This window comes from Ostrinia furnacalis, unplaced genomic scaffold, assembly GCF_004193835.3.
Source record: "Ostrinia furnacalis isolate ACB-3 unplaced genomic scaffold, ASM419383v2 OfSCF0954, whole genome shotgun sequence".
Taxonomy (NCBI): domain Eukaryota; kingdom Metazoa; phylum Arthropoda; class Insecta; order Lepidoptera; family Crambidae; genus Ostrinia; species Ostrinia furnacalis.
This window is the reverse complement of record NW_021131193.1, coordinates 1,543-24,863: the sequence shown is the minus strand read 5'-3', so window position 1 is coordinate 24,863 and position 23,321 is coordinate 1,543. Positions and strand designations below refer to the sequence as shown.

Here is a 23,321-nt window from a genome sequence, read left to right as displayed (position 1 = left end):
GTTGAAGTTAGTGATTTACAGGTATACCGCATGACTAAGTTCCTCTACTGGAAACATGACCTAACAGAGCTGGAATGATATTCACGTCCGAAACCTTGCGGAACTTGACGTAACAAAGCACTACTCTACTATCACGCTGTTTCTTTCTAAAGCCCGGTCTGTGAGCACGTAGAATTTTGTCCAATGACCCCAAGCTACCCATCCTTATCGCTCGCGCGTAATTATGTTGCTGTCGCGCTCACACACTCACTGCGGGCGCCCGTCGCAGTCGCGGACAAAATTCTATGTGCTCGCAGACCAGACTATAGCTGTTGTCTCTTTCTTTTGCTGTAAGCTTGCTAGAACCTATTTATCTCTGCAAGTGAAGAGTCTAGAAGAGTTTATAATAACATTACCCATTCCCCAATATCTTATAATTCATAATAATACCTTTCGAGTGTCGTCCCTCGAACTGCCTCGAGAGCAGGTTTCCGAGCCACCGCTCCAGCAGTGGCGTGATTCCTCTCATGAAGAACAGCCACACTCGCCACCCGGGCGCCCAGAATCCGCACCCGGGACCTTTGGAGACGGGACCCTGTGGGATAAGACAAACTGTGGTTACAGATAGGAATTAGGATAATTCAGTATTGGTTGATATTGGATTATCATCACATGATACAAGTTAGCTACATGCTTTGGGAAAAAAACATAATAATAATATTAAAGTTCTAAAAATAAATCAAATAAAGTGCCAGATTAAAGTCCAGTCGCCGAGCAGATAGGATTTCTTCCAATGACACCAAGCTACCCCTCCTTATCACTCGCGTAATTAGTGCTGTTGCTCTCGCACACTCACTGCGGCCGCCCGTCGCACAGTTGCGACAGCAATATAATTACGTGCGAGTGATAAGGATGGGTAGCTTGGGGTCATTGGACGAAATTCTATCTGCTCGGCGACCGGACTTTGGTGAGTACTGTCTTTTAAAGCTGTAGTAGAGGGGTTAATTATATGATTTTTAGGCTGTGTCACATTTTATTTTTTATTTCTCCATTCATTAATTTACTTAAATGTTGTGTAAAAAATTTCTCTAATGCTTAAACTTCGGTAGTAACTAAATACTCACAGTATTGAACCTGTAGTAGATGAGATGCTTCAGATCCTTGCACATCCTGATCTGCCTCATCAGCTTGTACTTGTACCGGTACATTCCGGTCAGCTGTCCGACGTGCGCGAATATGTACTGCAGACCGTCGGCCAGTTGGAAGGAATCCACGTTGTTTAGACGGTACTGCACGTGGGAGTCCACGATCAGCTTCGTGAGACGGAGGATCTCGCGGCATAAATGGAATGCTGGTGGGAGAAAGGTTACACTTATTTGTTGGTCAATTTGAAGCAAGCTGTTACTAAATACTTTTATGAAAATTAGGTTAGGTTGACGCGTTCCAACCCTCGTAATAATAATACAGAACCTCTTTACAAGCGTAAGAATGTATTAAAATAAAATAAAATATAAATGCGTTGACGCGTAGCCATCTGAACTTGGCCTTAGTATTTACGTTGTTATGAGCAGAAACTGGATAACCTCAGAGTACTAGTAAAAGACATGTCAGGAGTATGATACCAAGAAAATGTAAGAATATTACATCACCTACTTTTGTGATTATAATATAAATTAACTGCATAATCTTTACAATTCAAGAACACACTCAGAACCTCTTTAAGGCGGGAGTGATAGGCACTTTACATACAGGGCAAGTATGTACCATCCTAGACTGCATATCACTATTCTTACTTAACATCAGGTATGATTAGAAGGAAATACCTACTTTGTTCTGTATAAAAAAATGAAAACTATTACAAAGACCCTCACCATTTCCAAACCGGGACTTCTTGCGCTCTTTAGTGGTCAGCGTCTTCACCGGCTTCAGATTGAAGTTGTAGTCCAGATGCAGGTAGTTCAGGTTCTTGCGGTGGATGAGCAGGTTGAGCATATTGTAGCCCTGGCGGCACACCTGGAGCCCTGCCTCCACCCAGTCTAAGGTGGTCGTTTGGAAGAATTTTGTGGACTTGAATGAGCGGAAGAGGTACCTGTGGAAATAACAAACATTCTTGATATCCTAATCCATTAGAAATAAAAGAAAAGAATTAGAAATAAATATATGGCTTATGAAATTGCACTTTTTACAAGTTTTCATTTATAACAACAATGAACATCTAACTTCAATAACCAACAAAACAGAGTTCAAAATAATTTACCCAGTCACTTGGGATTGAGACTACATTTTTGTTGCTTTTAAGTTCATAAAATATAGCAAAGCAAAACACATTGTTCAATTTGATGTACTGCTGAAACTTGTGTCCATTGAGTATCCTATGTCCAAAAATATTATCTTTGTGTTTGAGGTTATGAGAAAAAAATAGGAATCACAACTTTATTTGTACTCACCTCTTCTTCTGTGGCTTGGGCGGTCTATGCTTCAGTGCGTTCAGTACATAGTACTTCAGCAGCTTCTGGTATGATACCCTGACCTTGACAGGCTGTCCAGGCGGGCAGTGCTCTTTGTACCACGTCTTGACCAGAGGCACATCGATGGCTCGGCGCGAGCGGCCTAACGAGAGAATACGACATAAATAATAAGATTCACAACAGCTAAATCAAACAATTTTAACTGTAACAAGGAGAAACAGCAAGGAAAACAATTTAAAGGATTAACTTACCAGATCTCATGTTGAAAGGTCTGGGAGCCCACAGCAATGCAATCCCATTCGCTGTGTTGTCTGTGTACAAGGCTGTCTCCTGCAGGAATGGAGACACTTCTTCAGGTAAAACAAAGTCCTCTTCTTCTGGCACGGGGTCCAGAGACTTCACTGAGTGCCGGTGCGAAATCGGGTTGATCAACGGATCAAAGTAAAATGCTGGCAAATCAGGATCTTCTGTCTTGATGTAGACCACATTTGGTGTGTGATACCAAGAAAGTTGCACAAAGTGTGGCAAGTTGTTGTATAAATACGGAAAAGCAATCCTGTATTCCGTCCTGATGGGCTGGCGAATAATGATCTTGTTGATGTCATTGAACTCATTCCAGTCTTCGTCTCCGGCTGAGTTGTCTTTGACTAATGGCTCAAACTTGGGACCACCTGGTATTGCCATGTTCAATGCTTTTGCTGTGAAAAAGCTCTTTGAATCAAAGAGGTAGAAATAATTGTCATCCACCAAGTCCGTCAGCAGCTGGTTGGCAAGACGGTACAGTGTCGCCATCTGTGGTAAAGTCAAATTCCACTTTCTGTATGTGGATCCATTGACATGTTTGGTACCCAGCAAGGGCTTGTGGTCATAGAACCAGGAAGCAATAGCTCCATCTTCCTCAGGATCCAGTTCAATTTGGATGGGTTCTAGAGGCTCAACATCGAGGATGTTATCGGCGTAATCTAGAGGAGGTTCCTCATCATCGAAAGGAGGGAACCTCATGCGTTTGAAGTGCCGACGATCGCGTTTTTCACGACGCATCATGATCCACATGGTTCCCCATTGAGCTATGTAGACTGGTTCAATCACCCATGGGATTTCATTCACAAATGTGATGGCACCGGTTATGTGATACAGGACTCTGACGTCCCTGATTTGTTCCCAGGGCATAGGCATGTTTTCTAGCAGTTTCATGACAGCATGGGGCATGTATTTGAGAGCTCCCAGGTATACACGTTTGTCGTGACGGTATTTCCTGCTGGTCATGTCTCCGTGGTCCCTTATGATCTTTCGGATGTGCTCTGGTGGCATATCCTCTTTTTGTGCGTCTACAAAACCAAACTTGCGTTTTTCGGCGAAACGTTTGGACTGGAGTTGTAGCCATTTTTGGGCTGTAGAAAAGAATTATACAAATCAATACAATTGTATTTTTAAAATACCTATTAACTATTACATGTTGTCCTTTTGATAATTTGTGATGCAATATAAGCTCTTTCCATCATGACTGGTGTGGAAAGCTATATCCAACTGCATTACTAATGTACCCCTCGCAGAAATTGTTTTGACAAACTCAAATCAAAACATATTGGTATACCAGGGGGTTTAAAAGATTAAGCAGACTCATTAATATTCCTAACTTGTTATTTGTAGTTACAGTAGTGTGTTTTATTTATCTACGAGACGGTGTTTATGAAAATGAAAGATACTTTAAATTATACACAAGTCTCAAAAAAAGCAAGCATCTTTTAGGACAACCATCTAAACCTAGTAGATGAATAAATTTTAAAAATGCCAATAAAATAGCAAAATTCATAAAATGCCATGACATTATTGTGCGGCTTAGTATAACCCTAGGGNTCTTGCAGACGGTCTTGTCGACGGTGGCGCCGCGCCGGATGCGCTCGCGGTTATAATGCGCCGTGTTGTTTCGAGAAGTAGTGTAGTGTTGTCTCGAGAAGTAGACTAGTGTAGTGTTGTCTCAAGTAGTGTAGTGTTGTCTCGAGAACACTACTTCTCGAGGTTCTTCTTGCAGACGGTCTTGTCGACGGTGGCGCCGCGCCGGATGCGCTCGCGGTTGTAATGCGCCGTGTTGTTTCGAGAAGTAGTGTANTATATTGTTTATTTACAACAAAAAATTAATACTTTGTTGGACCACCCTTTGCCTTAATTACTGCAGAAATTCTTTTTGGTAAAGATTGTACTAATTTAATACAATCGTCACATGTTAAAGCGTTCCACTCTTCCCGCAAGCGACGTTTTAGGTCTTCTTTTGTTTTTATTCAATGGCCCCGGACCTTGCCCTTTAATAGACCCCACAAATGCTCGATGGGGTTCAGGTCTGGTGACTGGGTAGGCCATTCAAGCAACTCGATGTTATTGTCACTAAACCAAGCCATCGTTTGTGACAAGGTGCGTTATCCTGCTGGAATTTGACGCTCTCCATGTTGGTGTCACCAAAAAGTGTTGTAAACGAGGGCAGAAGTGCGGATTCGAGAACGTTTATGTACTTTGAAGAGTCCATGCGTCCTTCACACACAAACATTTCCCCAACTCCTGCGGCGCTCATGCACCCCCAGACCATCACACTGCCGCCGCCATGTTTGACGATAGGTACCACCACACACTCCGGAGTAAATTCTTCGCCTACTCGACGACGGACAAATGTCACACCAGTGTGCCNTAACTTATCAAAAAATACTCTACACGTATTTTTCACTTTTTCAAACTAATGAAAATTTAAAGAGATAAAGCGCCCCAAAGTTCATAAGAAGAGGCCCGTGACGTCAACGCTTGCTTAAAAATGCCGCACGTGGTGACGTCGTGCGCAACTTCAACGCACCATAACTATGTAATTATTTGTTAGATTGACAAATAAAAATATACGTGTCCAATATTTTTTGATATTAAACATTACGGACTAAAAAAATTTTTTTAGGCAACTAGCCTATACTACAGTATCATAGCTAAACATCTCGAAACGTGTTTTATTGCACGTTGTGCCGTGAGTTTATGTTTCAAAACCTGTCAAGGAAAGGTTTTTATCAAATATCTTTGAGTATCTTTTATAGTTATCATGTATAAGCAGTATTTAGGGGGTGCTCAATACTTTTGGCCAAGGCTGTACAATCACTGTTACATAAAACGTTTTACTATTTTTTTATAATTTTTTTCTTTGTTTCGGGTGTTACAATAGTTCTGTTTCGGGTGTTACGAGTACGAAAATGCAACGCGTTTTATCGATAAAATCGGTGTTTTATTAGTCTCTAGGTACTACAAAATAAGGAGTACAACAAATAAACACAAATAGAGCGAATTCTGTTTTGAAATTACGAAGCAGCTTTTCTTAAAAAATATACAAAGTTCAAGTTTAATTTTTCCTCAGAATATAGCTTTTTCTATTGTTTTTGGCTTGAAATAGCATTACTTTAATTTCTAATTACTATATTTAATGGAAATGTCAAACATCGATACTTTTTAGCAATACCTTAATTTTAGTGTTAAGTCGACATTTCAAAAATATCTTAAATAGAGAAATATGACTCCTTTTCCGACGCCAGCGCTAGTGGGAGGTCTAAGGACACTCACAGTAATACTTTTTGACTTCTCCAAGCAATATACACACATTATTGACATATGAATAAAAATGTAATACCCGAAACGTTTCGGGTGTTATAGCCTGACCAGGAACATAAAAACCCTCGCCATGTTGCGGAAAACTAATGGTACTAATTTCTTTTAATGGCAACAGTAACTGAAAACTTCATTGACATGTCACCTTGCATGTCAGTCTATTGTTGTCAAAGTGTAAACAAACTTTATTTTAATGTGTGCAATTGATTTTGTGAATTAAATTGCTAAAATATTTTTATAGTCGTGAAAGAAAAGTGGTTCACGATGTGTTAATGTATTTGTCGAAGAAAAATACTAAGGGTTCGGACAATATTTTCATTGAATAATGTTTCCGACAAAGGTTGTCAAATTGACTGACATGTTTATCGTATGGTACAGTCCACTATGAAAATTAGCTGTAGTCTGTTTCAACTACCTATTTTAAAGTTTTTTGTCACTTTCTAAGTTTTGAATTTTATGGAATTGGGAAAGAAGTACCGAGTTTGAAGCGTTCATGAGCAGACATTGCAGTTGAATATTCATGTTCTGAATTTGATTATTGATGAATAATAAAATAAATCCTACTAGCTCGATTGATGGTTTCATTTAATTTATTTAAACCAGGTTATCTTTAATAATATTTTTCGTTAATTTATGAAAATATCAAATTAGCCCGTAATCCTGAATCCTGATACATAAATTTAGCCTATTAATTTAACACATGTACGACTGTACTCAGTGTTGCACTATCAAATGCAATTGAAGCGCCTCTGTGCCAGGGTTTTTATGTTCCTGGTCAGGCTATACAGTTTTTAATCAAGAAAGAAACATACTAAATTAGTATCATGCTCAGATATTAGTTAGTATTTGAAATCATTACTACCATGACCTTACTTTTACCAAATATTGTTATCCTAATCCATGTGTAAGGTACAATAATAAAACAAATACCTGTTTTTTTGTTTCGGGTGTTACATCGCCGAAGTAACAAGAAAACACACTTAAAACTTGATGATTATCAATTTTTTTGGGACTATGGCGTTATCTACCAATACTATGATAAATACCCTCAAATCATATAGTGGCAAAACGTTTCACAGATTGATAGTTTTTTTTTTAATCGTATTACCAATAATTAGAGAGAAAATTATCATTCAGACAGTTGACTTAAGTATAGACTTTGAAGACTAATAACTTAAAAATTACTTGTTTCTTGCAGAATTTTTTTGTTGCACATTATAATTTGGAATGTTTACTTTCAAAATTCATCAGATTTAATGCGAAAAGAACATATTTAGTTTCTAACCCTCGGTAACATTTGTCATGGAATGACCCCCTACCTAAAAAAAAAACTTGAGAGTCAAGCAGCATTACCAACATAAAACGTAAAGAAGACGTAACCAACCTTTTTCCTTTATCTTCTCCTCGGGAATGTGGTGCGGCTTGGGGGGCTGCGAGGGCGGCACCGGCGGCGCGGCAGCAGCGGCGGCAGCGTGAGCCTGCAAGGCTGCTTGCTGCGCTGCCGCCAACTGCTGCTGCGCCATCATCGTGGCCCAGGGGTTGGGCCCCAGCAGGTACGGCGGCAGCGACATGCTGACCGCCTTCTACAAAGATAACTCACACTTCACATACCAAAAATCAACGCAAGCATGTTCAATACAACACCGGGTACGCGCCAATATTTCACAAATAATACCCAGAAAAATGCACTTACTTGTTTTACTTAACCACTATATTTGTAGCGCGTCATATAATCACCGTAAATTAACAAAACTCAAGAGTTACAATCGATAAACTATTGTAAAAATGCGTGCTTGGTAAACGGCCATTTGCAATGCGATTTTGACAATAAAATAAAATGACATCTGCCACTCTGCCAGTTACAGCAATTTTTGTCTATGGTTTTGTATTTTACCTCCAAAGCAAAACTTAAAAAAAATGAGTCGCATGCAAAATAAAAAATCAGTCAGAAGAAACTTTCGCCGCTTGGTTAAAAAAATATTTTATTAAAATATTCTTTTTATTCGCTGTTTTTTGTCACCTATTCTTTTGTATCGATGATATCGATTATATTTGACAGGGCCGGACCGTGATTGAACTAATATTTTGTGGTCGGTACTGCTGAAATACACACTAGGTTTATTTAATTTAAATTAATAATATTTAAAAAAAAATACACATTGTAGCTAGTACATTATTTATTATTTTAATTTATTTGACGAAGTCATCATGCATAATAATATACATTATTAAGATAAAAATACTTTTTACTATTTTATTTAATCCCTAAATGCAAAAGGTGGTGTAAGTACAATACTATCAATGCTAGCTACACCACTCTCAAGCTCTACGTTTATCTCTTCTATTGTTTCTCTCATCAATTCCTCGTCTACAGACATATCACTACCTTTGCATTGATCGGTTTCGTTAGAAAGATCATCGAGAATTTGAGTAAGAGCTTCTGCAATATCTTCACTTTCAGTACTGCTAACAGTTTCAATACTATCACTATCATTATTTGTCTTCGTTTCTTCTCCATCGTTATTATTTCCACGATTTCCACTACTAAAACTACTTTTGGTATTGTTTATGTTGTTATCTTCAATGTCAGGGATTTCTTCTGAAACTTGGTTTGTTACTTCATGATCTGAATTATCACTATTACATACTTTTGTATTACTTTCTTCATTGTTGTGCATCATAGTATTAAGTAACTCATTAGATGATTTCACTAGAGTAAAATTATTTCCGTTTGCGTTAGAAGGTTCAATTGGATTACTATTTTCTATTGATGTATTTATAGCTGAAGAATTGGATTTGTTTCCAATATCTGCAATATTTTTATCTCTATTTACTATTACATTTGGTTGGAAATTGGTCGCTTCTTCTTTGGAATTAGACACAGAAGAATAATTTGCAGAAACATCAGTTTTACTCGTGTTATTTTTCTGTAATCTTAGCCGTTCAATTAAATCAGGATTGTCGTATTTAAATTTTTGAAGTATCCGTTTTGTGTTAGCTTCAATATCTTCATGGTTTCTAGATTCAATGCGCAGTTTTGCATTTAATTCGTACAATTTTCCATCATCGCTCATTTCAGGGGTGGATAATCGTTTTGGCTAAAAAAATCGAAATGAATTTTAGTAGGAAATCATTTATTATTAAATTACAAAATTATTAATACATAATGCAAAGTTTTACGTGTTTATTGCTGACTATAAGTTCAGCTAATTCTTCTGCTAATTTTACTGTTTCGTCAGGCAAATTAGTTTTTGCAGCTAGTGAGAGTCCATAGTGCTCAATTTTCGAGATTCCAGGAACTATTTTATGTTGATAAATGATCCGTTTTTGAGAATTTTCACCATTCGTAACGTCTTCCTCAGTCACTGCTGTATGACGACTGGTAAAAGAGAAGATAAAAGGAGATGATTAAGTGCCAAAATTTGTTTTTTAAGTAATTATTATCAATACAGTATTACAGTACAACTACTTACTTCTGAACATTGAAGTACAAATCCTGTAGTCGCGTCAAATACATGAAATGGGTGGTGAAGAAAGTAAATGCATCACTTATCAACAGTTCTTCACAAATGGCCCATGCAATACTGGTTCCTTCTTCAGTTGACGTACCTCTGAAGTGCAATTAAAATTTAACCGCGGCAATAAATCCGCGGGATAGTCCAAAAAAAAAAAAAAGGTTAATTAGAATTAGATAATCGTTGTTTGTCAGGTCAGATGAGCTCCATTATTGTTGTGATATGTTTCTTCTTCAGTAGCTTTTGGGAGTCGGAATAACAAACATTATAATCGTGAAAAATAAAGATAACATCACGTTACTGACCTGCATAGTTCGTCTATTATCACTAGACTGGACGGCGTTAAACTTTTTAATATGTGCTGCATTTCTTTCATCTGTAACCATTTTATAATGTTCAGTGTACTTATTAAAATGTTTTTTATTAAGTATAATTGAAATAGTAGGTCATATTCATACTTCCAAAACATACGTTGAAGCATTCAACTCAACACTGTCGTTAAAACCGATTCTCGAGAATATTCTGTCACAAATTCTTAGTATTGCATTAGTTGCTGGCAAAAAACAGCCCAACTGAAAATTCAATAACAACAAAAATTAAGACCTTCTTTTAGAAAATATAATAAAACTAAAAAAAACTCAACACGTTGAATAAGAAAGGTAGATAATATTTACTTGCGCCATGACGTGCATGATAGCAATTTGTTTAATGTAAATGCTTTTGCCTCCCATATTCGGTCCGGTGATTATAGTAAAATTGTATTCAGGGCTTGCGTTCTACAAAAATAAAATAAAACATTGAAAATGTACTGTAATTTAATTGTAAAAAAAATAATAATAATGAGATTACTAACAACGTCATTTGGCACCGGTAAAACTTGACTGTTATAATCTAGAAGAGGATGCACACTATTCCTTACATCAAGATAATTATCAAACTGAGGTCTGATGTAAGATCCCGCCATACTTGCCTGCAAAGTAACAGAAATAATAATAATCATTCTGAATGATTATTAGATGTTAAAAAAATACAAAGGGTCAAAAATTTGCTTACGTTAGCTAATGCCAACAAAATGTCCAGCTCCGCTACATTTTCGCATAATTTGTAGAGACTCGACATAAAGGGTCGCAAATCTTTCAGCAAACTAGAGATAACACTGAAAATTATGAGCAAAAATAAGCAATAGGATAGAATATTAGAAATTAAGCTATAAAGTACTAAAATCTATTTTAACATACATGTTACTCATTCTTTGTATTTCGTTCAGAGCTTCTTTTGCTTGCTGATCTAAAACAACTAATTCTTCTGTTGTCATGGATACACTGGCTCCACTATGATGGACCTAAACAACCATAAAATACATTAGCAGGGATATTACATCTTCTCTAACAGGTATTCGGAGTAGAGGAAGGCAAAGTTAGTTTTTTAGATCGGAACCAACCTGAATAAAAATTGGGGGTAATTCTTCAATGCAAAAGTTGCGTCTATTTTTTGGTGCAATCGGATGTACTATGTGGAATCCCTTTAGCATGTTTTGATTTAGTCTTAGTGGTAGATCGTAACTCTCACTCAAATTCTCTACGATCTTTTGAATATCTTCTATCAGTTCGGAGTAAGTCCTTCTTGCAACGTCAAGCAAACCATTTATTTCAGGTTTCACAGCAAAGCACCTCTGTAAGCTACCCATGGCACCTTTTTCTAAATGAGCATCTTCTTGGATAACACTATGTATCCGTTCAGCTATTTCCTTGTAATTTTGATTTTCAAAGTCCTATAACAAAACATGAGTTCTTGTCATTGTTAAAGGCTTGTGAAGAATCCCTTCCTACTTAATGGTTCCTACTGAGGTGCTCTAATGAGCACCTAGTGATTAAAAAATAACGCACCATTTTAATCTTTCTCAGCCGTCCACTATCTGCAGACTCTAAAGCCTCAACCAACTTCGGAACCATGTCCATGGTTGTTTTCAATAACAATGTTTGATTTAGTTGAGCTTCACCCAATTTGTCCATGTTCTGATTCGGATTTTCCATACATAAGAGGAGTATCTTGTCGATATCGGACAGTTTCTTGATAACATCCTACATAAAGTAAACAATAAATAACTTGAGAATAATAAAGAAAGATAACAACTTCAGTATATTTATCAGGCTACTACCTGCAAACTAGTCATCAAACCCGACTCATTTTCGATGAGATCCTGTAATGCGTCCAGTCTGTTTTCAATGAAATCTTTATTGCAAGAAGGTTGTAAAATAGCAGCCCTCAATGCTCGTATTCCACCAACAGTGTATGTTGGACCTAGAACTCCTAAAAGGCAACAAGTTGGCCCGGCTGATGGTATTAGAGGCTGTACCAATTCAAGTTGAGTCGCTGTCCCAACATCTGTGAAAACATTAGAGTTGAGTCAGTAGGTACAGAATACCTCCTTGAAAAATTAACACTATTTATTCAAAGGTGTAATCCAGAAAACATTAGTAACGTTTTAAACATAATCATTAGGTAATGATTAAAAATATTTTTTACAATGTGTGTAGGTCCTACACACATTGTAATTATTACAATTATTATTTATGATGCAATAATTATGATAAGTACCAATGATCATCGTATTCTCAGAAGAATGGTATTGAATCTTTAGAGATTCCCTTGCAAAAACAACACATTGTATGTATTCAACGTATTTTAATACTGCTGCAGCAGCCGTGAGAGCGTAAAACCTGCAAAATATAAAAAAAAAATAGTGAAAGCAGTAAAAATTGCACAGAATAAATCAATAACAAAAATAAATGTTTTTAAAAATGTTTACTTTGGTAAGACTTGCAAATATACCGCACTATATTCTGGTGCGCATAGTGTTTGTATTTGTTGCCGACCGGCTGCGTCATTGAAATGCCGTCTTTGCACGGTGGTTAGGTTTATCAGTGGGTATTGGTCTCTTATCAGTTTGTATAGTTGACTTGGTTGCACGCCTTCGCAGAACGTATGAGGCACTATTATCTGTCATCCATAATTATTTTTAGTTTATTTAAATAATGTAGGTACTATTTTATAATCAGAAAACGGTTACCATCTACTCAAGTAGGCATTATAAAATGTTGTATATTCATCTTATGGTAGGAAAAACATTTTCTAAATAGGTACTAATCTAACTATATATATAAAGTAAACAATGAAAAGTATTTAATACTTAATAGTATTTAATAAAGTTTTAATAATATAACGAATCTTCAAGACACCTACAGCCAGACGATAATAGAAATTACCGATGATATGATTTAGCTGTGACCTGTGACATAATCGGGGGCTGGGGTGTTCCCGTATTTTTATTTAATAAACAAACAATGAAGTAATAGGTAATTCCAAAAATAACAACAATAACAAATAACAGACTTTGCTACAAATACATGCCTCAATAGGATTGAAGAAATTTATTTTCGTCAGCGTATGGGTGTACAGAAGCGTGTCGCTGAACTGGCATAGGACTAGATTTGGGTGCCTTAGATCCACCGCAGCTATACCTATTTCACCTCTTGCCATCCCTCTTCCTTCTGATATAGCTATAAATTAGCGAAGATAAAAAATTATAATAAGAAAATTATCACAATTTAAAAAATAATTACTAGATTTGAGCCTACCGAGAATGACGCTGGCTTCAACAGCCGATGTGCTTGTTGACCGACCGGATCTTGGTCCACTGTGTCCTCCTGTAAAGATTAAACTTTATCTAATAATAAATTGTCTAATAAAAAAGGTAAATATTTGAATTTGAATTTGAATAATTTCCGACTTTTGAAGCTGCTTTGGTGAAACTAGAAACACCAAATTAGTTCGAAGTAATTTAATCAGAAGTTACTACTTTTGACTTACCGCGGCTACTACTGCTGATGTATCTCAAGGCACTAGGTCTGTTTTTAGGCGTCACCATGTCCTGGGTATCCGCCGCAGAATCGCTAGCCAGCACTCTTGGCCTGGGACCACTTGATGACGATTCGGGTTTGGTTGAGCTTGAAGCTATTATTCTTCAAACAATCAAGATGTATTTATTTTATTAAAACCAATTATTTATATACCTACTTAACTTTGCTTATTTAGGTATTTGATGCCTTTATGCTAAGGAGCCTTTAACTCAAAAACTAATTTAGGAGACAAAAAATAGTAAGTAAAATAATTACTTTCGTTTTAAACTCCTTGGCGATTGAAGTGGAGGCCCCATACAAGATTTTTTTGTGGCAGTACCCATTTCTTCTCTTGTAAACTGGTAGCGGGGCTGTTTATTGGGTATTCGCGAAGGGTTGGATGTTGCATACGACACAGTTGGCATTATAGATGTAGTTCCACGAATACCTAAGTATATAAAAATATTAGGTAGTCAGTACATATTTTATTAAGTTTTGATTTGGTAAATTATAATAAGACTTATTTTACTACCCAATGTCAAATCTTTTCTGACCAAATCATATTTTGTTCTGGCATTATTGTTGTTTCGTTTTTCTCTTTTAACAACATTCATTTTATGCAATATCAATACATAAAAAACCACGAACGAAAATATCTCCAAAACTTCTGAAAAACTTTTTAATTTCGCGCTATTTTCATTTATTTTTAAATTTCTTGTTTAACCATAGACAAGTTTTAACTTTCTATAAAATTCATGGGGAATTTTGAACCATAATTAATATTTTTTAGAAATGTATATTTATGCACTACGTTTTATTTTAATTATGTTGTTTTCTTATAATAATGTAATAATGAAATTGAAAGGATTTTGAAAAATACAAAACTACCAAAATGCGAATGGCATTGCTGAAAAAAAAAAATCTTAAGGCAGCTGTCAGTGTCAATTTGACATTAGTTTCTGACAAAATCCATTACAATCTCGCGGTGCGCATTTAAATTCTGTTTTGTAAGTATTAAATGGATTAATTTAACTTTGTAAATGAACGTGGCTCACAGAATCCTTTTCAAGCATCGAATTGACTTACAGTAAGTTTTACTTACGAAATATTGTATTAGATAAGTTGTTAGAAAATAACCTTGAACAGGTATTGTTAGACCTTGTTTACCCTTTATTTTGACCTAGGACTAACCTTTATCTAAATAAAATACCATTTACTTGATATCTAACAGGCAAACCCAGTGTTTTCTTGTATTTTTCCCACAGTTCATTTAAAGGTTCAGCATACAGGCAATTAATTTAATACTATTTTATTTTGATGTCTAAGCAGCTGTTTAGCACAGTAGGCAAGGTAACAATTATACAAGGTTGTTTCTAAGTCCTTTCTTATCGATTTAATACCGATCATTATCTATTGTATAATAAGTATGACTTTGAAAAATAAACAAGTTAATTTGTACAGAACTTTTCTAGCCATTCATTTACCATCTCAGCTTCTAACATATAAGTTAGTTTACCAATCTGTTGAGAACTAATCTGTTAATTAAGTAAGTACTTACCCATATCTGAGAAATAGCCACAGGTTTGAAAAAGTTTCTTCTGATGTAAAGGAATTAAGTAAATGGATTTTTCCATTTGAACTCCAAGGTAACAATTTGTATGATAATGCATTATTTGTGTACTTATCGAAAATCCATTGACAGCTTGATAAATACCTAATATGTCCAGTATCATCCAGTTTTGAAGTTACTAGGCTTTTTATTGATCTACCAGTCTTTAATATCAAACTGGCTGAAACTGGACATAACAAACAAAAAATAGATATGAGTTTCAGCCAGTTGCATGCCTAAGCCTAAGCTTACCTGTGTGTGTTGTACTTTATAATAATATTACATGATGTAAGGGCTTTACTTCTTGCTGCATAAAGATACTCATTGGATCACCCACAGATAACTTGCATGTTTATTCACCCGTAATGAAAACAATAACAATTCTAGCAAGGAAAAGATCGCCGAAAGAAGATGCCATTCTGTCAATGCGTGTAATAGATAACCCGCTGCTTGATAATTTATCACATGATATTGGTGTACCAAGGTCAGAAAGTGCCTTAATAAATTAATCTTTATTTGATTTCTTATCTAATTATAAAGATAATCTATACTGCACAATATGTTTTTTTATTTTTTATAAAAAGAAGAATACTGAATTAAACAGAAAATGTTTAGAAAATAAGTACTATTTGCTACAAATTAATAAATTATACAGAAAATAAAAATACCATGTAGAAAATACCATTAATAATTAATTACATTAGTAATTATTTATTTTAAGGTATTTCAACAATTATTAAAAAAGCTAATTACAATAAATCATACTTAATGTGGATTAATTAATCTATTACATTGTCTACCTACAGCGTGTATAAACATGATCATTATTGCATAGACACATTAATCTTAAAAAAATATTTTTAGTCTCTATCAAAACATTTAATTCCGCCAATCTTAATAGCCGTTTATCTGTTTTGCACCCGACGCAAGTCGCAAAACAAGTTCTCCCACAAATATTCCATACGCTTCTATCGCGAGTGAGTGAGACACACGTAGTTTCGGCGCCCCTACTTTGAGTGTGGCTCTTGTCTGGCCATATGTCTTTTCAATGAAGACGCGGTATGACGTCATTCATAGTACGTAGCTCTCAGAGAGTAGTTTTGTAGCTCGCATCACAGGCTGACTCGCGTGTTGTGTGGATATAAAGAGATAAGGGTGATGATGTGACTATACAGTACTTTCTGATATCACACTCGACGGAGGCGTGTTCGCGTTAGTTCCCTACAAGTGGCTCTTTATTATTTCAACTTTAAACGATATCAGATCGTTACAAGAAGTCTAGGTAACAGCTCACTTTCGTTTTGTTAGCAGAGTAAACCGAAGATGGCACTATACAGGTACTTTGATATATTTTTTTTGCATGCCATGAACTTCTAGAGAAATCGCACCATTGCTAGAAGTTTCTACCCTATAAAAGGGGCTATTTTTATACCTTAACTAACATAACTGTAAGAAATAATAACTTATTTCTATTTACATACAATATAATCGTTGATTAAAAAATACATACATTCCAATACAAGTACATCCTTAAAATTGCAAAATAATAATCTGAAATACATAAAAAATCTAAATATAGAAAAAGAAATCAAAATAAATTGTATCACATAACATAAAAATAATTATAATATTTGAAATCTAGTATTTAATAAAGTAAATCACAGTAAAAAACTTAATTTCTCAATATAATGAAATCAAAAGCATTATTTAACCACCAAAGTAAATAATCAAAGTATTTATGACACATATTGTGTCCATGGTCAATAACACTTGAATCCTGTAAACAACTGTTATGCGTTTCTCTGTAACACGACACAACGCACTCGTTTCCAAGCCTGTTTGCCTCAGTATTGAGGTCAGATGCGCAGGAGTTGACGAACGGGTGAAAAATATTTTTTACGCGTGCAAAATTGATGTGGTTGCGGTTTTTGTGCACGCGGTTAGATTTTTTTCCATATAAAACGAAATAAAATTAATTTGAATTTCAGTTGACTGGTGTTTTGCCATACGTATTTTTTTTTTGTTAATTTTTGAACTGCTGGTTTCTTTTATATTTTTCCTAAATCAATCAATCTAAAGAAAACTCACAAAAACGTTTTGTTTTAGAGCAACTAAAGAACTTCTTGCGTTTAAAAAAAAAACCTAAATAAATAAGAAAATATTATTTTTCGAGTATCTTCGTCCGAGCGCAAATACTGTTTTCCATGTCATGCTTCTAGCTATTCGGCAATGTTAAATAATTGTCTATTTACGGGGCTTTTTTTAAAGTAATCTGTTAGTTTATGTTCGCTTTAACGAAACTATAGAAAAAGGGTCTTTGTAATTTAATGTTACATGTTTTGAGCGTTTGCACTTTGAAAGTTTGTCTTTATTGACCCAAGTACCATCCCACAGCATCAAGAACAACATCCAGCTAGCCACGCTCAAGACTCTATCGCTGGTCTCCATCAGCGTGATGTCACCCCAGCAGAGCGTCCAGGAGCTATTCCGGACTGCCGATTGCGTCTGCTTTGACGTGGACTCGACCGTCATCCGGGATGAGGGCATCGACGAGCTGGCCAACTTCTGCGGGAAGGGAGACGAGGTCAAGAGGCTGTAAGTACTATTATCTGGTCTCCGTCAAGTGATGTCACCCCAGCATAGCGTCCAGGAGCTGTTCCGGACTGCCGCCTGCGTGGTTTTCAAATTTTCAGATACACCTTTTTCTTTCACTCATGATGAGATATAGCATGATTGCGCTGTCACTCCCGATAAAGGTGCTGTCACAGATTCCCCGAAAATACGGAAAACTGCTGCTTTGATTTGATATAGTTCGTTCGTTTTAACCTGATGCCTTTAGCTTCCACTGCTGGACAAAGGCTTTTTCCACGGGTTTCCTCAAACACCGCTCCCAATATGGCTCACATTTCTATTTTTATATAGTCACGTTGTTTATTCTCCAATATTGTGAAATACAACATGTTGTCAACAAATATTAGCCCATTGTTAAGATAATGTTTTTCGTTAAAATATCTACCCAGTCATATCACTGATATTTTTTATCTTCGCACTTACTTAAGTTTGCCTTTGTGATTGCAAATCATGTTATTTGATTGTTATAGTCAATAGGTATTTAAAAATGACGCATCATTGAACAGCTGTTTACGATGTAGCGTAGTAACAAACATCAAAACAAGATAAATCGAGAAATTCATTAAATCCTGTCCTGATATTATCAAAAGTAATCAGATAAGAGATATCGTGACTATTAAAGGTGAAATCATCGTTGTTTTCGATGTTTTTATTTTACGGCTAAACAACAAGATATTTTTAAAATGAGATTATAGCTGCCTTGCCGCTATAAATTATAATGATTATACCGTTAATGTCCTTGGTCCTTTACCTTGTCTGTAATAGTACTAATTTGGAGCTATTACGAGTTTTATTTATTTTTCCACAATAAAGGCACGGTACCAGGCCTGGCTCACTCCGCGCGGTACATCCGATAATTACCTACAGCGAAGCGCCCCGCCGGCGGGTATTATATCAGTCGAGTGTCACGCGCGCGCTCGTCAGGACGCTGGCGCGTGGCGTGCGTTGTAGTAGTATGATTATAATTCTATGATCGAAGTATTATTTAAAAATGGACATAAAGAGCAAGAAATATTGTGCGGCGTTCGGGTGTTTAAATTCGAAAAGTAATCTACCGGATTTATCTTTTTTTTTCGCTTCCCAAAGATGCTGAAAGGTATGTTGGCCATGTAGGTAATCAATAATTCTTAGGATAGTATAGGAACCTAACCTACTATGAAGGTTTTCCATAATGAATGCATACTTAACTACATACGTACCTCATTACAAATAAGTAGATTAATTATTTTTTCACTAGACAGCAACCCTAACAGCGTAAGAAGAGTTCAGAGGCACGCGATAGAAAGAGACAAAACTTGTAGGTGAATAAAATTGTAGGTACGTAGTGCTGTGCGAGCTGAATTCCACTGTATCGCGTCGTAGCAAGACTCGCATTTATTTAAATCGTCTTGCGGAGTAATCCTTCTGTACCTGTACTATTACTTATTCTGTGACGCTACTTTGTACACCAAGCAAGTTTCGGGTTTGCCCCGGAAGAAACCGCTACGGGATGGGTGTCCATGTCCCGCCAAAGTGCTTCTTCTTCTTGTCGTGTCGACAACAAACCTACACAGCCTCGGCCCAGAACTCCGCCACAGGAATAGCGTTGTCAGTAGCCTTCATTAAATCTTCCTGCGTGCAGTTGTTTGGGCACGCAGGGCATGACATCATGTGCTTCGTCGACTGGGGAACAAAACCACACCTGCACTCCAAGTTTGAGCCATCCAAGAATACCCACCTGAAAAGATTAACCTTACTACGGCCGACCTGCGTCCGAAGTCTATTTAAAGACTTCCAAGTAGGCCAGGGGAGCTCATGTGCTGTCAAAGTGCTGTAGCTGGTGAGATAAAGTGATTTGATAAAAGTCATCACAAAAATAATTGACCTGATCTAGGGCCTTCCCATGACCTAAGGCGAGTCAAACTTCTATCAGTAGGCGAGGTCGTGGCACAATATGTTTATCTCAAAAAGTACTGGCTATATGGAAGATTGAGGCATTTAAAATAAAGCTTAAGCTGATAAGATTACTCTATGTATGGATGTCAGCACATCAATCATTCACTGTTGCATCTAATGTAGTTGTAGGTAATAAGTTCTATTTCGCAGCAAAAATGTAGTTCTGATGTTAACTTCTTTTTAACAGGACGGCTGAAGCGATGGGTGGAAGCATGACCTTCCAAGAGGCGCTGAAGAAACGATTGGACATCATCAGGCCCTCAGTCAGCCAGATCAGAGAATATTTAGAGAAGTTCCCCATCCACCTGACGCCTGGAGTGAAGTGAGTACAAATTAATATCTATAACACATTATTATTACCTAGCTTATAATTTAGTAGAGCCCATACGTAATGTATAACAACTGGATAAATATTTTGCGCGAAATTTCTCTATGGTCGTCATTTTAGACGAAAAAATCTTAAGATATCTAGGCTAGGGGCTTAAACAAAGTAACATTCGTTACACGGAGCGAAATAAGTAGCTGTAAAAATACCGCAGCGAAGCGATTTCAGAATTGCTATTTCTACCTCTTGTTCCTACTGCTGTGTAGCCAGGATCTACAACGACCGCCAATAGAAACCCAACCAGTGGAGGTCAAGTTTGTCCCAGGGGAAAGTTAAACTGTCATTGGACCCGCAACGAAATTAATCAAAAGAACATAGAAGGAGTTAGAAGTTAAGATTCGACTTCCCTCTATTTCAAAGCGGATGACAGGAGACAAAACAGGGGGGGGGCTAATCAAATAAACAATCTAAAACTATGTGTTTGCGTTATGAATTTGTTTACTATAAATCACTGATCCAGTCATATTATTCATTAACTAGTCATCTTAAACAATGACTTGAACTCTATTAGAATTAGAATGTGAAGGCAAACCTATATTCAAATACTCTGAATATGGCAAAACTTCGGCATGGTTCATTTTGCATTTAATGGCAAATACTCGTAAACAAATTGCTTAGCATTAGTATTGTGTACGACCCGGTAAAGCTAACTGCGCACCTGACTGGAATGCGACTACCTCGCACTCGCACACACACACTTCCCCGCATTCACCCCGCCCGTACTCTGGTACGATAAAATATAATTATGCTATCTGGTAAGAGCGTCGATGTGACGTCACGGGCAGAAAGGTGCGCAGTTAACTTGAACGTGTTGAAATATTAGCTTCTTTTGTTTTCTCAAAACGTAATGAAATATTTAAAAAAAGTTTCAATATTACTGTAATGATATTCCCCTAGTAACAAGTAATCACAATTTGCAATATCTTACTAGTATTAGTAAACACATATCAATTTAACTGTCATTGTTTCCCATTTACCATAATTAACCATGATAACTCCGTCGAAAATACAAACATTGTTTGACCCGTGAATTGTTTGACACAATATGGTCCAGTTTATTCTGCTTTTGCGTCACATGACGCGATATCGGTTGAACTTTGTCTGACTCAATATATTTTTTAAGGCGATTATTACCGCAAAATTATTATTTAAAATGAATTGCTAATGTATTGTTTACGCAAATCCGTTCAATGTTTATGTGTGTATAGTAATATGTAGATGTATTTTCATGGTACCTTCGAAAAATAATGGCCTTAACACGTTAATGCCATTTAAGTCTCTATTTACCTACGTTTAACGATATTTACAAAATCTTTACCTTGTTTTGAAATACATTATCATTCAATACAAATTCTTTCGGAATCTACACCAGGACCGTAAAAAAAGGCTTAACCAGTATTACCTAGAGAAATTGAATAGAACTTGATATTTTTACATAACATTTTTGATCGTTTCAGTTATTAAGAAAAAAGATAAAAAAAAAGCATTACGCGCATGCGCCTTAATAAAAGTGTTCATGCAAGGCCGGTTTGATATACAATGTAATGTATAAATAGTATTTCTTAATCTTTTGTCCCCATTGTGGACTGTAGTCATAATATTTTTGGGAACGTTTGTTTCTAATCACCAAGTAGGTATATGGTTTGAAAGTATGGACTAAAGTTTACATTATTTTTTATTGTTTTTATTTTAATCAGCTTTTGCGCGCGTGGTTCTCAGTTTATCTTATCGCGTCCTGAAAACTTTTTCTTACTAAAAGCATTATAAAAATATTATTATTAGGTAGGTATATCCCTAATATAAGAAATTATGTATTCCCCATTCTAAATTTCAACCCCTTAAATCTTATTTGTGACAAAAAGTCGCCTGTCCTAAAATTGTATACCAAACCAAATACGTAACTTTCGCATTAATACTAATAATATTAGTTTATTTGATCATACTGAGATTGACGTCAATTCTTTTTATCCGAGGTCGCTGATTATTTAAATATGTTAATACTCATTTTACTTGTATATTAAGGTTCTGTTTTTTATTTCTGCACCCTGTCATACTACTTTGATTAATTCTTTTTCGTATTCAATAACCAAGCAAGCTTTGGGCTAAGCTACGAAGAAACTTCAGTTGAATAAAAATACAAATTAGTCTTTATAAAATAACCTGATTGATAAAATTCCAGTTCAATCCCAATTAGAATTCAGATAATAATTATGGCAACACAAGCCAAAAGGCATTGCCAAGACGATCTCGTAAAGGTCGCGGGAAGAGCCTGGATGCGGGCAGCGCAGGACCGTGCATTGTGGAAAGCCTTGGAGGAGGCCTTTGTCCAGCAGTGGACGTCATTTGGCTGAAACGAACGAACGAACGAAGCCAAAAGGTCATCTTTGTCATTGCACCAGTATAATATCCGCTTACAGCCAGTTCTCTATTAGCCCGGAAATATTGGCTTATTTGCATAGATAAATATTAGTAATCAAGTGCAAATGCAATTATGTACTTTGTTTCTGATATGCATGTGTTTATTACTGACACTGTTGTTTTTGACCACGTCCAGATGACGCGGTTTTACTCACGCGGCAAAAGGCGCGACTGCATATGGACAAAATGTAGTAACCTCTAGTACATGGGTGTACCCAGCTTTTGGCCTAGAGGGGTTCAGTCAGACTTTTTAGGTCAGATTGTTTGACTTAACTCTTTCAAAGCTGCCTCGCCTGGGTGCATCACTGGGGATTACCTGGGTGATCAAAATGGAATAGACCCTTTTTTCTAAGATTCTTTGTCCCTCCCTATCAGTGATAAAGTGTCGTCTATGTTTTACCCACGGGTATTACTTTATAACTGGTTCTTCTATTGCAGACAACTAGTGAAAGAACTCCACGACCGAGGAGTGGCGGTGTACCTGGTCTCCGGTGGATTCAGAAGCCTCATCGAACCGGTTGCTGACATCCTCGGCATCCCACGGTCCAATGTCTACGCTAATAGGCTCAAGTTCTTCTTCAATGGTGAGTCTTTAAAGGATTTTTAAACCTACTGGGAGGACAGAAGGTGTAAAATTACTTTGAGATTGTGCCAAATGGAAATCAACCTGGGAGTGGGAGTTCTTTTAATAGAGACATGTTAGACAAAGAATTCCTCTAGGTAATGTGATCTTAGTTGTAACAACCATATTATAAGAGACACAGAATGAGACCACAATTGAAAGACCAGGAAACGGCAGATTGAATAATACGCATTGCCAAGTGATTTTGCAAATGTACAATTTCAGCCAAT

At 36.4% G+C, this 23,321-nt stretch overlaps 3 protein-coding genes across 6 annotated transcripts in view; 1 reads left to right on the top strand and 2 right to left on the bottom strand.

Moving 5' to 3' along the window:
* Window positions 1-7,911, bottom strand: part of Prp8 (pre-mRNA processing factor 8) — a 37,895-nt gene extending 29,984 nt beyond the window's left edge. Inside the window, exons 1-7 of the mRNA XM_028301616.1 lie at window positions 7,771-7,911; window positions 7,462-7,660; window positions 2,699-3,838; window positions 2,427-2,589; window positions 1,851-2,068; window positions 1,104-1,330; window positions 430-574 (exon numbers count right to left, since the gene is read on the bottom strand). Coding sequence (XP_028157417.1) covers window positions 430-574; window positions 1,104-1,330; window positions 1,851-2,068; window positions 2,427-2,589; window positions 2,699-3,838; window positions 7,462-7,648 — 2,080 coding nt within the window. The 5' untranslated portion in view covers window positions 7,649-7,660; window positions 7,771-7,911. The remainder of the gene's footprint in view (window positions 1-429; window positions 575-1,103; window positions 1,331-1,850; window positions 2,069-2,426; window positions 2,590-2,698; window positions 3,839-7,461; window positions 7,661-7,770) is intronic.
* Window positions 7,912-8,241: 330 nt separating this feature from the next.
* On the bottom strand, window positions 8,242-15,677 carry LOC114350709 (mutS protein homolog 4). The gene is made up of 19 exons (XM_028301607.1): window positions 15,353-15,677; window positions 13,768-13,939; window positions 13,463-13,614; window positions 13,231-13,299; window positions 13,004-13,152; window positions 12,402-12,592; window positions 12,191-12,312; window positions 11,751-11,977; window positions 11,479-11,673; window positions 11,034-11,363; window positions 10,831-10,934; window positions 10,646-10,748; window positions 10,446-10,562; window positions 10,267-10,368; window positions 10,051-10,164; window positions 9,898-9,968; window positions 9,551-9,688; window positions 9,258-9,456; window positions 8,242-9,175 (listed from the first exon to the last, which is right to left on the bottom strand). Exons 2-19 carry the CDS (start codon window positions 13,914-13,916, stop codon window positions 8,336-8,338), a joined length of 3,372 nt encoding a protein of 1,123 aa, XP_028157408.1. The 5' UTR covers window positions 13,917-13,939; window positions 15,353-15,677; the 3' UTR covers window positions 8,242-8,335.
* aay (phosphoserine phosphatase) lies at window positions 14,475-23,091 on the top strand. 4 transcript variants are annotated; one of them, XM_028301612.1, is made up of 4 exons: window positions 14,475-14,498; window positions 17,495-17,695; window positions 19,854-19,988; window positions 22,908-23,091. In XM_028301612.1, exons 2-4 carry the CDS (start codon window positions 17,556-17,558, stop codon window positions 23,074-23,076), a joined length of 444 nt encoding a protein of 147 aa, XP_028157413.1. In that variant the 5' UTR covers window positions 14,475-14,498; window positions 17,495-17,555; the 3' UTR covers window positions 23,077-23,091. The 4 variants fall into 4 exon arrangements, with proteins under 4 accessions (XP_028157413.1, XP_028157409.1, XP_028157410.1 ...); XM_028301608.1 differs by having other exon boundaries at window positions 14,490-14,578; XM_028301609.1 differs by lacking the exon at window positions 14,475-14,498 and adding an exon at window positions 16,172-16,437.
* The last annotated feature ends 230 nt before the right edge of the window (window positions 23,092-23,321 follow it).